Source organism: Cetorhinus maximus, chromosome 1 (genome assembly GCF_964194155.1).
Source record: "Cetorhinus maximus chromosome 1, sCetMax3.hap1.1, whole genome shotgun sequence".
Lineage (NCBI taxonomy): Eukaryota > Metazoa > Chordata > Chondrichthyes > Lamniformes > Cetorhinidae > Cetorhinus > Cetorhinus maximus.
The window spans coordinates 210645549-210659581 of NC_135879.1; the positions used below are offsets into that span (position 1 = coordinate 210645549).

The 14033-nt window shown below is 41.7% G+C and overlaps 1 protein-coding gene across 3 annotated transcripts in view; it reads right to left on the bottom strand.

The window, feature by feature from the left end:
* Window positions 1-542: 542 nt before the first annotated feature.
* ska1 (spindle and kinetochore associated complex subunit 1) overlaps window positions 543-14033 on the bottom strand; it is a 46017-nt gene continuing 32526 nt past the window's right edge. For all 3 annotated transcript variants that reach the window (XM_078552609.1, XM_078552593.1, XM_078552603.1), the window contains exons 5-7: window positions 10797-10931; window positions 9676-9845; window positions 543-2814 (exon numbers count right to left, since the gene is read on the bottom strand). In XM_078552609.1, coding sequence (XP_078408735.1) covers window positions 2666-2814; window positions 9676-9845; window positions 10797-10931 — 454 coding nt within the window. In that variant the 3' untranslated portion in view covers window positions 543-2665. The remainder of the gene's footprint in view (window positions 2815-9675; window positions 9846-10796; window positions 10932-14033) is intronic.

Sequence of the window (14033 nt, forward strand, 5' to 3'; positions counted from 1 at the left end):
GGAGCGAGATGCCCCTGTAGTTGTGGTCTCTTCTGTCGCCTTTGTTTTGGTATAGTGTGATGAACTTCTGATATGCAACCTACCTTCCAGCAGTGAAGAAAAGGTTATAAATGTGTGGCAACAGATGGGACTTTGTGTTTGAGTAGATTGGCTGGGACTCCATCCTTGCCATGTGACTTTTTGTTTGCTAAGTGATCTATAGCCTTCTCGAGCTCAAGTGATGAGAGTTCTTTGTCTACCCCCTTCATGACAGGAAGCTGCAGAAGATGTCCTTCTTGCAGGAGTACAGCTCACAGTAATATTCAGCCCAGTGGGCCATCTGTTTACTTCTGTTGGTGAATACTTCACCATCTGTCAACTTCAGGGGGCAACTTCGGTGATCATAGGACGAAGCGCCCTCCTAATCCCTTCATACATAGAACAGTATTAGCAGAGCTATTAACCCAGATTAGTACATCTACTAAAATAGCAGAAAGAGGAACTTCAGAAGAAATCAAGCCAGTTTGCCTTCAGGAGGGGATTGAAAATACAGGGTACTAATGTTAAATAATTCACACTGCAATTTTATTTATCTTTAATAAAATCTCAAGCCTCAGGTTATAAAATAAAAAAAGATGTGGAAAATACTTTAACAGATGGAGTTGCATTGCTGTTAGTTACCTGGCAAGCAGCAAAGCTGGAAAAATGTAAACGTTTGATTGACATCTACATATGGTATTAATCAAAATTTCAACACCTTGTTTATACATATACAACATGGTCTACCACCACAGTGCATTGGCACTACTCCATTTTGTCAAGAATTAAAAAAAAAATACACTAGTTGATCTCATTTTCAATGAGAAAATATGTAGGTACTATAACATAGTAGTAGTTACAAACTAATTTACAGAAATGTCATTATGAAGGGTAATTTATAAAATATATTCAGTAATGGATTTTTACTAACTAATGCTATGAATTATTGCATCCAAATAACTTATATTGGATTATAAACTGACAGTAATACTTGTAGATGGGAAAATTAATTTTAAATAAAGAGCATCATTAAAATTGCAAGTTTACAGTTTCTGCCTGCTGTAATTAGAGAGTTTCAAAATTAATTTTTACAAATGGTGACTTGAGAAATAAAATACTCAGTTGCAGTGATTGATATGCTGTATTAATATATATTGATCTACCCATTATTGTGGGTGGAAGCATTGGAATATCCAAATGCAGTACATAAAAGACAATTGACAGAGGATCTCACACCAGCAATAAAGCCCATCTGATTATCCATCCATTAAATTAACTGCAGAAAAATCAGCAGGATCTCTTAGAGGCATGCAATTCTCCCTCCCCAACCTTCCTCTATCCGCTGTGCCTAGGTAATCCAATGCACCAAAGGGCAGTTAACAGGAAAATCTTCCCATTAATTAAGATAAATTGTGGCTGATGGTTACAGATCACTATCCTGTACTAATGTGAAGACTCCAGCTGAGTGTGTGCACTGCTGCTTAGTCTCAGCTTCACTGGGTTAGACTTGCCTGCATCTTAACCTTTTGCATTGTCAGGGCCTGTGAAAGGAGATATGTCAGCTGTGAACTAGTCTCCCTATATTTCCAAACCCTGGCTTTTGGTCACCCTCCTAATCTCTCCCTTGTGGCCTAGCATCCGTCACTTGATATTTTTTTCCCTAACCCCTCTAAAGCACCTTGGGATATTATCTATGTCGAAGGTATTGAAATGGATTATATTGAAATGAAAGTTTCATTGTATTATAAAAAAGCTGCAGAAAGGTTGGCAGTAGGTTATTTTCAAAGATTAGAAATTATTTTCACAGGGGGAAAAAAAAGTACATTATGCACAGACATCAAAGTTTAAACAGAGCACAGCAGACTTAAAAATTTTCAGAGAGCCACACAATTTGAAAATAAAGCCAGGTACTACTGATTTTGCCAAAACCTCTGGGATCATATTGAAGAGCACAGAACAAAGTAAACAAAATAATATTTTAGCTAATTCAACAGCCTTCCTTCAATTGTCTAGCACACTGCTCATAGACCCCTGTCAAAACAAAAACAAAACATCCGATAACTCTAATATGTTGGTACTGAGAAAGTCACTTTCAACTTTGTGATATATATTTAAATTTAAATCCCTGCACAACAGTAGTATTTGGAGAGATTTCATTAGCACTTCAGATGGACATTTTCCTTTTGTCTCTCCTGTGTCTACCCACCCCAAAAGGAGGTTTAAGGTTTGCATCATTTGCAGTTTGTATCAAGTGGACTCAGAGCACTTTAAATAAGAGGGGAGTAAATGCAACACCGTTCAAAACAATGGTGCTGAGAAAACGTCACTTCAGTTTAGATATGTGGGTGGAGGCCTAGGCACAGCCTGTACAGAATGATGACGCAATATTGGGATATCACACAGGGAGAAAGGAAGTACATGTTTTTTAAAACTTAAATATTATATGATTCCTCACAAGGCAGCACTGGTAGGGTACTGGGAGTTAGCAGGCTATCATCGGTTCCTAGATGAAGACTCTCTTATAGTGATGGGGGAGGAGAAAATATTAAAGAATACATACTTTCCTTGCATAAAATAACTGGCACACTTTTTTTTTAAGAGTTTAGGATTCATGCAATCTAAGAATCTAAAGTATTTTACAATCTTCTTAAAGTAGTACATAACGTACAAGGTGACTCCCACGGACTTCCCGCAATCGGTGACAATGCCGCAGAATATTTAAGATTACATGAAATTTCTTATCGACTTTTAGGTGTGTGAAGTCCTTTATGTCAGCTTCCACAAAGAAATATTGACCTGCAAAAGACAATTGGAAGAAAGGACGTAAATTTTCAAACAACCCCTCCAGTTCCAGTGTTAGAATAGTAAGTGTTAACTGAAAAATTTATCTAGAAAAACAAAGCATGTCCATCAAGCTATTTTCCAGAACAGAATAGGGAATAGACTTGCATGGCTTGCTTTTGTATAGTCAGTTAAAAAGTCTAGCTCAGAAAAGCCTAAAAAAAGCAAACTATTTCGTGTGGCACAACAGCTTGGCTCAATTGTTCAAGTCAGATGATTGTGTGTTCAAGCTTCAGGATTTCAGCACATAATCTAGTGTGATATTCCAATGCAGTTACCGGTGTGCTGCATTATTGGATAAGATATTCATGCCCTGCCTCTTTTCCAGCAGTTTAAACGTTTGATGTGAGCACTTCAATTTTCAGAACTCTCAAAATGCAATCTTTGCATCAACACAAGTTAAAGGGTAGGGAAGTGAGTGTCTCAACATTGAGGATTTGAAAGCTACTTTGCTCTTTGCAAAGGACTTTGAAACAAATTACTTTGAATGAAAAGATCTGCCATTAGATTGACCAAAAGAACAATGAAAAATAGAGATAGCAGGTAGACTTAGCAATAATAGCAAGGTCATTTTTAAGCTATGTTAGGACTTGGTGCCATCAAAGACTGTATAAGGCCATTGAGGGATTCAGCAGGGGCAAGATACATAGCTGGTATTATGGCTCTGATTCAGTCTTCATACTGAAGCTGATGCTGAATTAGATGCAGAAATAATAATCGCTAGAATTAGAGTTCTTGAAGCAGATTGTTCTCACAATATTCACTTTACAAGGAATGGAGGCTGTTCAACACAAGTCACTAGCTCAGTGTTCAATTGTTTCCAGGAACTAAAAGAGGCTAAAAGAATCAGGACCAGAAAACTACATATCGATTAGATTATAGCCAAGTTGTTATAATATATTTAGAGATATGTTGTATAACCATTTGGAAATTATAGTTATTTGGACACCCCAGCATAACTTCTGGAAAAGCACCAAATTGGAGGAAGTGTTTGAAAGTTGTTGGAAATCTGGCAGATGTCATCCACCTTGATTTTCAAAAAGCCTTTATTAAGGTGAAGCTTAAAAGATGATTCACTTCTCAGCTTGCAGGCCTGTGATTTTCCTGTTCATTAAAATGATTTGGCGGAGCAGAGGGATTAGAGGTTGGTGAATACACACAAGGCAAACCCCAGCCATAGCTTGCATTTATGGTATATTTGTTTTGAAGTTAAAGTTTGATAAACTTTATATTTTTATTTTGTGCCACCTAGAACAGAAAAATAGAAATTTTACCATAATAGTAAGTTAAGAAACTGCTGTTTCCACAAATAATGCATAGTGCCATGGCCCATGTGCTTATGTTTTATATTGGGGTGATGGTCCCTTTAAGAACTAGGCTTCTCTGAAAGGGGATTTATGGTAAAGCACCTGGGTTCCAGTAACTGATCATGTGACCAGGTTGCCTTGGAGATAAGCAACAGAATAGCAATGTGTCAACCAAAAGTTAATTATCGGGGCAACTAGATTGTGGGTGTGGTTCTCGTTTCAAGCAGGAGTTTAGTTTCTAGTTTAGAACAAACTCAGTGGAGGAAGCATTCCTTTTAAGCAAGACTCAGTGAAATTCTGTGCATTGGCTCTTGTTAAGTGAAGAGCTCCCAACAGTGAGTTGAACTTCTGGGATAGCCAAGCTGAAAGAGAAAGAGCTTTAGATGCAAGACCCCAGAATTAGAACCTGGAGAGTTCTGACCAGAGATGGCTATGCTTAAGACACTAGCAACACCTGTATTGAACAGAGTCTACAACCATAGAATGTTAGAGGAAATTTGAAGGGACAACCTTGCTGGAAGTAAACAGAAGGTCCAAGAAATCTCAACCCTTTTAAGAATCTTTGAAACAGTCCTCAGGCAAAGTGGTTAAACTTCTGATTTCTGCTAAGCATCTGACTTGAGTTATTGGGGGTATTAAGTTAAATGGATGTCGAAGGAAATTTGATTAAAGAAGTTTGGTTTAGAAAAGTAACCGTGTTCATTGTATTTTTAATATCTTTAACGTAACTGAATGTTTAAGATAGAGTGTGGTTATTAGTATTCATGTTCTTTGATTTGGTGTAGTGAAATTCTTTTGCTTTAAACAGTGAACTTTGTGGCTTCATTCTTATAGTAAATACCTGGATTTGCAAATACTAAAAAAAACTAAACACTGGTCTCTACTGAGATCATCATAGTAGTTTACATTATTAAAAGGCCCTATTGTTTCTATTGCATCACCAGAAAGAAATTTCTGCACATCATTCCTAAAGGTATTTAAGCAAAACTCTCAAGTGTTTGTTATATTTACATTTTCAACTATAGCCCATTGCCAATTACCCCATGTCCTCGTAAACTACTATCCATAAGCCAACAAACCTCAGCATTTTAAAAAATTCATTCACGGGATGTGGGCTTCGCTGGCTGGGCCAGCATTTATTGCCCATACTTAGTTGCCCTTGAGAAGGTGGTGGGGAGCTGACTTCTTGAACCGCTGCAGTCCATGTGGTGTAGGTACACCCACAGTGCTGTTAGGGAGGGAGTTCCAAGGTTTTGACCCAGCAACATTGAAGGAACAGTGATATACTTAAGACATAGGCTAGGAGCAGAAATTAGGCCAATCGGCCCATCGAGTCTGCTCTGCCATTCAATCATGGCTGGTAAGTTTCTCAACCCCATTCTCCCGCCTTCTCCCCGTAACCTTTGATCCCCTTACCAATCAAGAACCTATCTATCTCAGTCTTAAATACACTCAATGACCTGGCCTCCACAGCCTTCTGTGGCAATGAATTCCATAGATTCACCACTCTCTGGCTAAAGAAGTTTCTCCTCATCGCTGTTCTAAAAGGTCTTCCCTTTACTCTGAGGCTGTGCCCTCGGGTCCTAGCCTCTCCTACTAATGGAAACATCTTCCCCACGTCCACTCTATCCAGGCCTTTCAGTATTCTGTAAGTTTCAATCAGATCCCCCCTCATCCTTCTAAACTCCATCGAGTATAGACCCAGAGTCATCAAACGTTCCTCATATGTTAAGACTTTCATTCCTGGGATCATTCTCGTGACCTCCTCTGGACCCTCTCCATGGCCAGCACATCATTCCTGAGATACGGGGCCCAAAATTGCTCACAATATTCTAAATGTGGTCTGACCAGAGCCTTATAAAGCCTCAGCAGCACATCCCTGCTTTTATATTCTAGTCCTCTTGAAATAAATGCCAACTTCCATGTCAGGATGGTGAGTGACTTAGATGGGAACACCACCGCCTGGAAGTTCCCCTCCATCTGCAGCCCTTTCCTTTTAGGTGGTAGTGGTCATGGGTTTGGAAGGTGCTGTCTAAAAAGCCTTGGTGAATTCCTGCAGTGCATCTTGTAGATGGTACACACTGCTACTACTGTGCGTCGGTGGTGGAGGGAGTGAGTGTTTGTGGATGTGGTGCCAATCAAATGGACTGCTTTGTCCTGGACGGTGTCCAGCTTCTTCAGTGTTGTAGGAGCTGCACTCATCCAGGCAAGTGGGGAGTTTTCCATCACACTCCTGACTTGTGCCTTGTAGATGGTGGACAGGCTTTGGGGAGTCAGGACGTAAGTTACTCATTGCATAATTCCTAGCCTCTGACCTGCTCTTGTAGCCACAGTATTTATATGGCTAGTCCAGTAGTTTCTGGTCAACGGTAACCCCCCAGGATGTTGATAGTGCGGGGATTCAGTGATAGTAATGCCATTGAACATCAAGAGGCGATGGTTGGATTCTCTCTTGTTGGAGATGGTCATTGCCTGACACTTGTGGCGTGAATGTTACTTGCCACTTGTCAACCCAAGCCTGGATATTGTCCAGGTCTTGCTGCATTTGGACACGGACTGCTTCAGTATCTGAGGAGTTGTTAATGGTGCTGAACATTGTGCAATCACCAGCGAACAACTTCACTTCTGGCCTTATGATGGAAGGAAGGTCATTGATGAGGCAGCTGAAGATAGTTGGGCTAAGGACGCTACCCTGAGGAACTCCTGCAGTGATGTCCTGGAGAAGAGATGACTGACTTCCAACAACCACAACCATCTTCCTTTGTGTAGGTATGACTCCAACCAGTGGCGAGTTTTCCCCAATTTCCATTGACTCCAGTTTTGCTTAGAGCTCCTGGATGCCACACTTGGTCAAATGCTGTCTTGATGTGAAGGGCAGTCACTCTCACCTTACCTCAGGAGTTCAGCTCTTTTGTCCATGTTTGAACTAAGGTTGTAATGAGATCAGGAGCTGAGTGGCAGAACCCAAACCGGGCATCAGTGAGCAGGTTATTGCTAAGCAAGTGCCGCTTGATAGCACTGTTGATGACCTCTTCTATTACTTTACTGATGATCAAGAGTAGACTGTCGGGGCGGAAATTGGCTGGGTTGGATTTGTCCTGCTTTTTGTGTACAGGACATACCTGGGCAATTTTCCACATAGCTGGGTAGATGCCAGTGTTGTAGCTGTACTGGAACAGCTTGGCTAGGGGTGCGGCAAGTTCTGGTGCACAAGTCTTCAGTGCTATTGCCGGAATGTTGTCCATAGCCTTTACAGTATCCAGTGCCTTCAGCCGTTTCTTGATGTCACGTAGAGTGAATCGAATTGGCTGAAGACTGGCATCTGTGATGCTGGGGACCTCCAGAGGAGGCAGGGATAGATCATCCACTCGGCACTTCTGGCTGAAGATTGTTGCGAATGCTTCAGCCTTATCTTTTGCACTGATGTGGTAGGCTCCTCCATCACCGAGGATGGGGATACTTGTGGAGCCACCTCCTCCAGAGAGTTGTTTAATTGTCCACTACCATTCACAACTGGATGTGGGAGGACTGCGGAGCTTAGATCTGATCCGTTGGTTATGGGGTCACTTAGCTCTATCACTTGCTGCTTTTGCTGTTTGGCACGCGAGTAGTCCTGTTTTATGGCTTTACCAGGTTGACACCTCACTTTTAGGTATGCCTGGTGCTGCTTCTGGCATGCCCTTCTGCACTCTTCATTGAACTAGGGTTGATCCCCTGGCTTGATGATAATGGTAGAGTGGGGGATATGCCAGGCCATGAGGTTACAGATTGTGTTTGAGTACAATTCTGCTGCTGCTGATGGCCCACAGCGCCTCATGGATGCCCAGTCTTAAGTTGCTAAATCTGTTCGAAATCCATTTAGCGCAATGGTAGTGCCACACAACATGATGGAGGGAATCCTCAATGTGAAGGTGGGACTTCGCCTCCACAATGACTGTGCAGTGGTCACTCCTACTGATACTGTCATGGACAGATGCATCTGCGGCAGGCAGGTTGGTGAGGATGAGGTCGAGTATGTTTTTCCCTCTTGTTGGATCCCTCACCACCTGCCACAGACCCAGTCTAGCAGCTACGTCATTTAGGACTCGGCCAGCAGTGGTGCTACCGAGCGACTCTTGGTGATGGACTTTGAAGTCCCCCACCCAGAGTACATTCTGTACCCTTGCCACCCTCAGTGCTTCCTCCAAGTGATATTCAACATGGAGGAGCACTGATTCATCAGCTGAGGGAGGGCAGTACATGGTAACCAGCAGGAGGTTTCCATGCCCGTTTGACCTGATGCCAGGAGACTTCACGGGGTCCAGAGTCGATGTTGAGAACTCCCAGGGTAACTCCCTTCCGACTGTATACCACTGTGCCGCCACTTCTGCTGGGTCTGTACTGCCGGTGGGACAGGATATATCCAAGGATGGTGATGGTAGAGTCTGGGACATTATCTGTAAGATGTGATTACGTGAGGATGACTATGTCAGGCTGTTGCTTGACTAGTCTGTGAGACAGCTCCCCCAATTTTGGCACTAACCCCCAGATGTTAGCAAGGAGGACTTTGCAGGGTCGACAGCGCTGCAATTGTCGTTGTCGTTTCAGGTCCCTAGGTCGATGCTGGGCGGTCCGTCCGGTTTCATTCCTTTTTTGTGTCTTTGTAGCAGCTTGCTAGGCCATTTCAGAGTCAACCACATTGCTGTGGGGTCTGAAGTCACATGTAGGCCAGACCAGGTAAGGACGACAGACTTCCTTCCCTAAAGGACATTAGTGAACCAGATCGGCTTTTACAACAATTGATAATGGTTTCATGGTCATTTAATAGATAATGTAATAAAAATTCCAGATTTTTATTGAATTCAAATTCCATCATCTGCTGTGGCAGGATTCGAACCCAGGTCCCCAATGCATTACCCTGGATCTCTGGATTACTAGTCGAGCAACAATACCACTACACCATCACCTCCCCACATAACAACAACTATATTGACTTGTGAAGTTATTTACCATCTCATTCCTACACATCCAGATGCCTTATTTCAGAAACTTAAAATGATTTCCAAAACCATTCCCTGGGTTTAATTATTCTGAACAATGACCAGTGTTGCATGTGATAACTAGGCCAAGATTGACTAATATGATGCTATGGATACCACTTTCTTCCTACTCAGCAAAAACAAAAAAACACTCCCATCTCTTGCTCACCAAATCCAAACGATCTAATGGGAAAACATTTCATCATAACTTGAGCAAGAAAAGGGGTGCTCTATGCATATGTTAGCACTTTAAGCACAACCCTTGTCACGATGGAGGAAGATAATATTTGGATTTCCCGAAGTGAATCTCTCTGAAAGTTATGCTAAATTGAAACTAACTCTCATTAACATTACATCTTCACCCAAACAGATGGTGCTCTTCCTTGCCACTTTTTTAGATGACAGAGGGAAACAAAAAAGGATGCACCATAAGTTGTTTAAAGAAGAGCATGTTGATTCATCTTGTTACTGCACATTATTCTTATTTATACCTTTGGTTTCCTTAGTTTCTTGTTCTTTAAAAGCATGGTACTGGTTCCGAATAGGGTTAGACATGGATTTCATTGGCTGATTTAGGATCTTGTACTTGGCTTTCACAGTGGCGTTAAGCTCCTTAATCACAGCATTGATCTGATCATAAGTCATACGACCTTTCATGTACCTAGAATACCAAAAAAAGTGAGTTGAATGAGAGAGTTAAGTGATAAAACATATGCATGTTTAAAACTGATTAGATGATCAATATACCCTAATAGTAATTTCTATCCAAGATTCCTAGATGGAAAAAAGTGAGACATTCTTGTGGAGTTGTGGGAGTAAAAGTAGAAATATACAAAACATGCTGCTCTGAATCTTTAAGTGATGTTCTAGCAAGAACCAATTTTTTCTCCTGTATTTTTCCAAAGTCCAAGAGAAAAAAGACCAGTAAATTGCTCCTCAGCCTCTACCAATGATACTCTGAACTTGCTTAGTAAGATAATAATTTTAACAGATCTTGAAAAAAAAGTATCTTGGTATGTAAAACTCAAAGAAATTAGAAAAGATAAACACATTAATAATGGTACAAAGTATGCCAAGTGTGCAGGTACTAATGTGTTTAATAACTAACTCTATTGCCAACTCTCAATAACTTAATACTTTATACTTACCTCCTGGTTGTCGCCGCTCCCGCTTGCCTCTTCCCTCCACCATCCTCCTGCTTGCCACTTCCCTCTCCTGAATCTTTGTCCTGAGGGAGGGCTCAGGAGAGGAGCGGTGAGAAAGCTTGTGAGTGGGAGGGTCGAGGAGGGAAGTGGCAAGAGGGAGAGTTGGTAAAGCAGGCTGCAGGAAAGACAAGTGTCCAAAGGGTGTCTAGTGAATATCGCTGACCAAGACATATTCATTAAGGAACTAGACTAGTACATAAAAGAAAAGGAAGGACAAAGATGTGCTAAAGAGGCAGAGATGAAGTAGATGGAATGGGAGGAGCCTCATGGATTATAAACACCAGCATGGACCAGTTGGGTATAATGTCCTGTTGTGTGCTGTATATCTTATGTAACCTTGAATTTAAAGTAATGTTGTACAAAACATCTTTAAATTTGTTTCAGGCTTGAATTGTTATGAAACTTACCCAGGAACATTGTTAAATTCCTCCAATAAGAGGTACTCCATTTCACGAACAAAATGTTTGTTCTTGGTAGAATTCTTATCAGGTTCAGGCTTAGCAGGACCCTCTTGGACCCTTGCATCTTTTGAATCTGCTGTGCTGAAAAATATGCATCAAAATAATTCTGTCAGTGCTAAGTTATAAATTGTACTGGAATAGACATTGATGCTAAGGTTTATAGCAAAGGTACCAATTTGCAAAGGCTTCTCTCAGACTTAATCTAGGTTAAATTGATCTCTTTATGTGATATAAATAAATTAGAACTTGAAAAGTATCAAATCATAGAAAATTTAAGTTAGCAAATACAATACTTTTTAATTATTTAGCTGAATTAGATGAATGTGTTCCCACAAACTAGTTTCCTAATACAGGTACAAGAGAAAGACTGCTGTCACAGAATCTTATTTCAGCTACAAAGAGCTCGGTATCATGCTCAGAGCCCAGAATGCAGGCGGCTGCATGGAGGTAGGTTCTGTTCTCTACAGTGAATGAGGTAAGCAGTCGAGGGAAGCTACTGAAGGCAGCAAGTTGCAGGTGGAGGAGATAAGGGAAGGAAAACATATTACAGGACCCATTTCTCCACCCCCAAAAAATTACATTACAAATGTTGCTTATTTTTCCTGGCAGTTTCCTTCAAACATGCTTCATATGACCTTTCTCCATTCAGTAAGAAAAGTACATTCATGCTTTTCTCAGCTGTATGTATGTATGTATGTACTGTCCTCTGCAAGTGTTTCATTCAGCAAACATACACAAAGTTTGAGAGGCCAATGCAAATGCCTAATAGAATGGTGATACTACTCTATTAATCAAATAGCTCGGGACATCATGGGTTGATCAAGGTCATTCCATTGGCCATATTTATAAGCCACCCACACAGTTACTCTTCATCAAAAAATAATAATAAAATCTAAATGCCAGAAAGGTGGAAATGGAATTTTCAGAAAATATGGTGATACAATCAAGTCAGAGGGAGTACAGCTGCATTAAGTTTCAAGGGAGTAAGGCAAGGCTGGATGGCCTCTACTTTAATGCCAGGAGTATTACAGGTAAAATGGATGAGTTAAGGGTCAGGATTAACAAGTGGAATTGTGATATAGTAGCCATCACTGAGACGTGGCTGAGGGAGGGGCAGGATTGGCAGCTCTACATTCCGGGATACAGAGTCTTCAGGCGAGACAGTGGAGGGGGTAAAAGAGGAGGAGGCATTGCATTATTAGTTAAGGAGTCAGTTACTGCAGTAAGGAGAGATGATATCTTGGAGGGGGCATCGAATGAAGCTTTGTGGGTAGAGCTTAGGAATAAGAAAGGGGCAGCCACATTGTTAGGTGTTTATTACAGACCCCCAGATAGTCAGCTGGAAATTGAGGAGCAAATATGTGCGCAATTTGCGGAGGTGTGTAAAAACAATAATAGGGTAATTATATTAGGTGATTTCAACTTTCCCAACATTAATTGAGATAGACATAGTGTTAAGGGCTTGGATGGAGTGGATTTCTTGAAATGTGTACAGGAGAACTTTTTTAGGTCAATATGTAGAGGGTCCAACAAGGCACGATGCAGTGCTGGACCTAGTTTTGGGGAATGAAGCCGGATAGGTGGCTGAGGTGGTGGTGGGGGAGCATTTTAGTGATAGCGACCACAACATGGTACACTTTAAGCTTGTTATGGACAAAGAAATAGACAAGTTGCAAAAAAATGTTTTGGATTAGGGAAGAGCGGGTTTTAGTAAAATAAGGCAGGATCTGGCCAAGGTAGACTGGGAACAGCTACTTGTGGGGAAATCTACAGAAGAGCAGTGGGGAGCGTTCAAAAAGGAAATGGGGAGGGTACAGTCTCAACATGTTCCCTCTAGGGTGATAGGAAGCAGTAACAAGCCCAGAGAGCCTGAATGACCAGAGATATTCAGGATGCGATGAGAAGAAAAAGAGAGGCTTTTATCCGGTACAAGGGAAGCAAATCAGCGGAGGCATTAGTGGAGTACAGAAAGTGCAGGGTGGAGCTTAAGAAAGCAATTAGGAGAGCAAAGAGGGGATATGAGAAAGCTCTGGCTGGTAAAAGTAGGGAAAATCCCAAGATATTCTAGAAGTATATCAATGGGAAGAGGATAACCAGGGAAAGAGTAGGGACCATTAGGGACCAAGGGGGCAATCTATGGGTGGAGCCAGAGGACATCGGTAGAATGTTAAACGAATACTCCACATCCGTCTTCACCCAAGAGAATGAGGATGAAGGTATGGAACTCAGGGAGAGAGACTGCGAGGTTCTTGAGCAAATTGATATGGGGAGTGACAAGGTATTGGCAGGCTTAAAAGTGGACAAATCTCCAGGTCCAGATGATTTGTGTCCCAGACTGCTGACGGAGGCAAGGGAGGAGATCACAGGGGCTCTGACCCAAATTTTTAATTCCTCTCTGGCCATGGGGGAGGTGCCAGAGGATTGGAGAGCAGCTAATGTGCTTCCGCTATTTAAGAAGGGTTGTAGAGAGAAGCCAGGGAACTACAGGCCAGTGAGTCTCACGTCAGTGGTAGGGAAACTATTGGAGAAAATGCTGAAAGAGAGAATCTATCTCCACTTGGAGAGGCATGGTTTGATCAGGGGTAGTCAGCATGGCTTTGTCAGAGGGAGGTCACGCCTAACAAATTTAATTGAATTTTTTGAGGAGGTGACCAGGTGTGTGGATGAGGGTAGTGCAGTTGATGTAGTTTATATGGATTTCAGCAAAGCCTTTGACAAGGTCCCACATGGGAGACTTATAAAGAAGGCAAATGCACATGGGATACAGGGTAATTTGATAAGGTGGATTCAAAATTGGCTTAGTTGTAGGAGACAGAGGGTGATAACAGAAGGATGCTTTAGTGACTAGAAACCAGTGTCCCGTGGCGTACCACAGGGATCTGTGCTTGGTCCCGTATTATTCATCATTTATATAAACGACATAGATGACTATGTGGGGAGTAGGATTAATAAGTTTGCGGATGACACAAAGATTGGTCGGGTGGTTAACAGTGAGGTTGAGTGTCTTGGGCTACAGGAAGATATAGACGGGATGGTCAAATGGGCAGATAAGTGGCAGATGGAATTTAACCCTGAAAAGTGTGAGGTGATACACTTTGGAAGGAGTAATTTGACAAGGAAGTATTCAATGAATGGCATGACACTTGGAAGTTCTGAGGAACAAAGGGACGTTAGTGTGTGTGT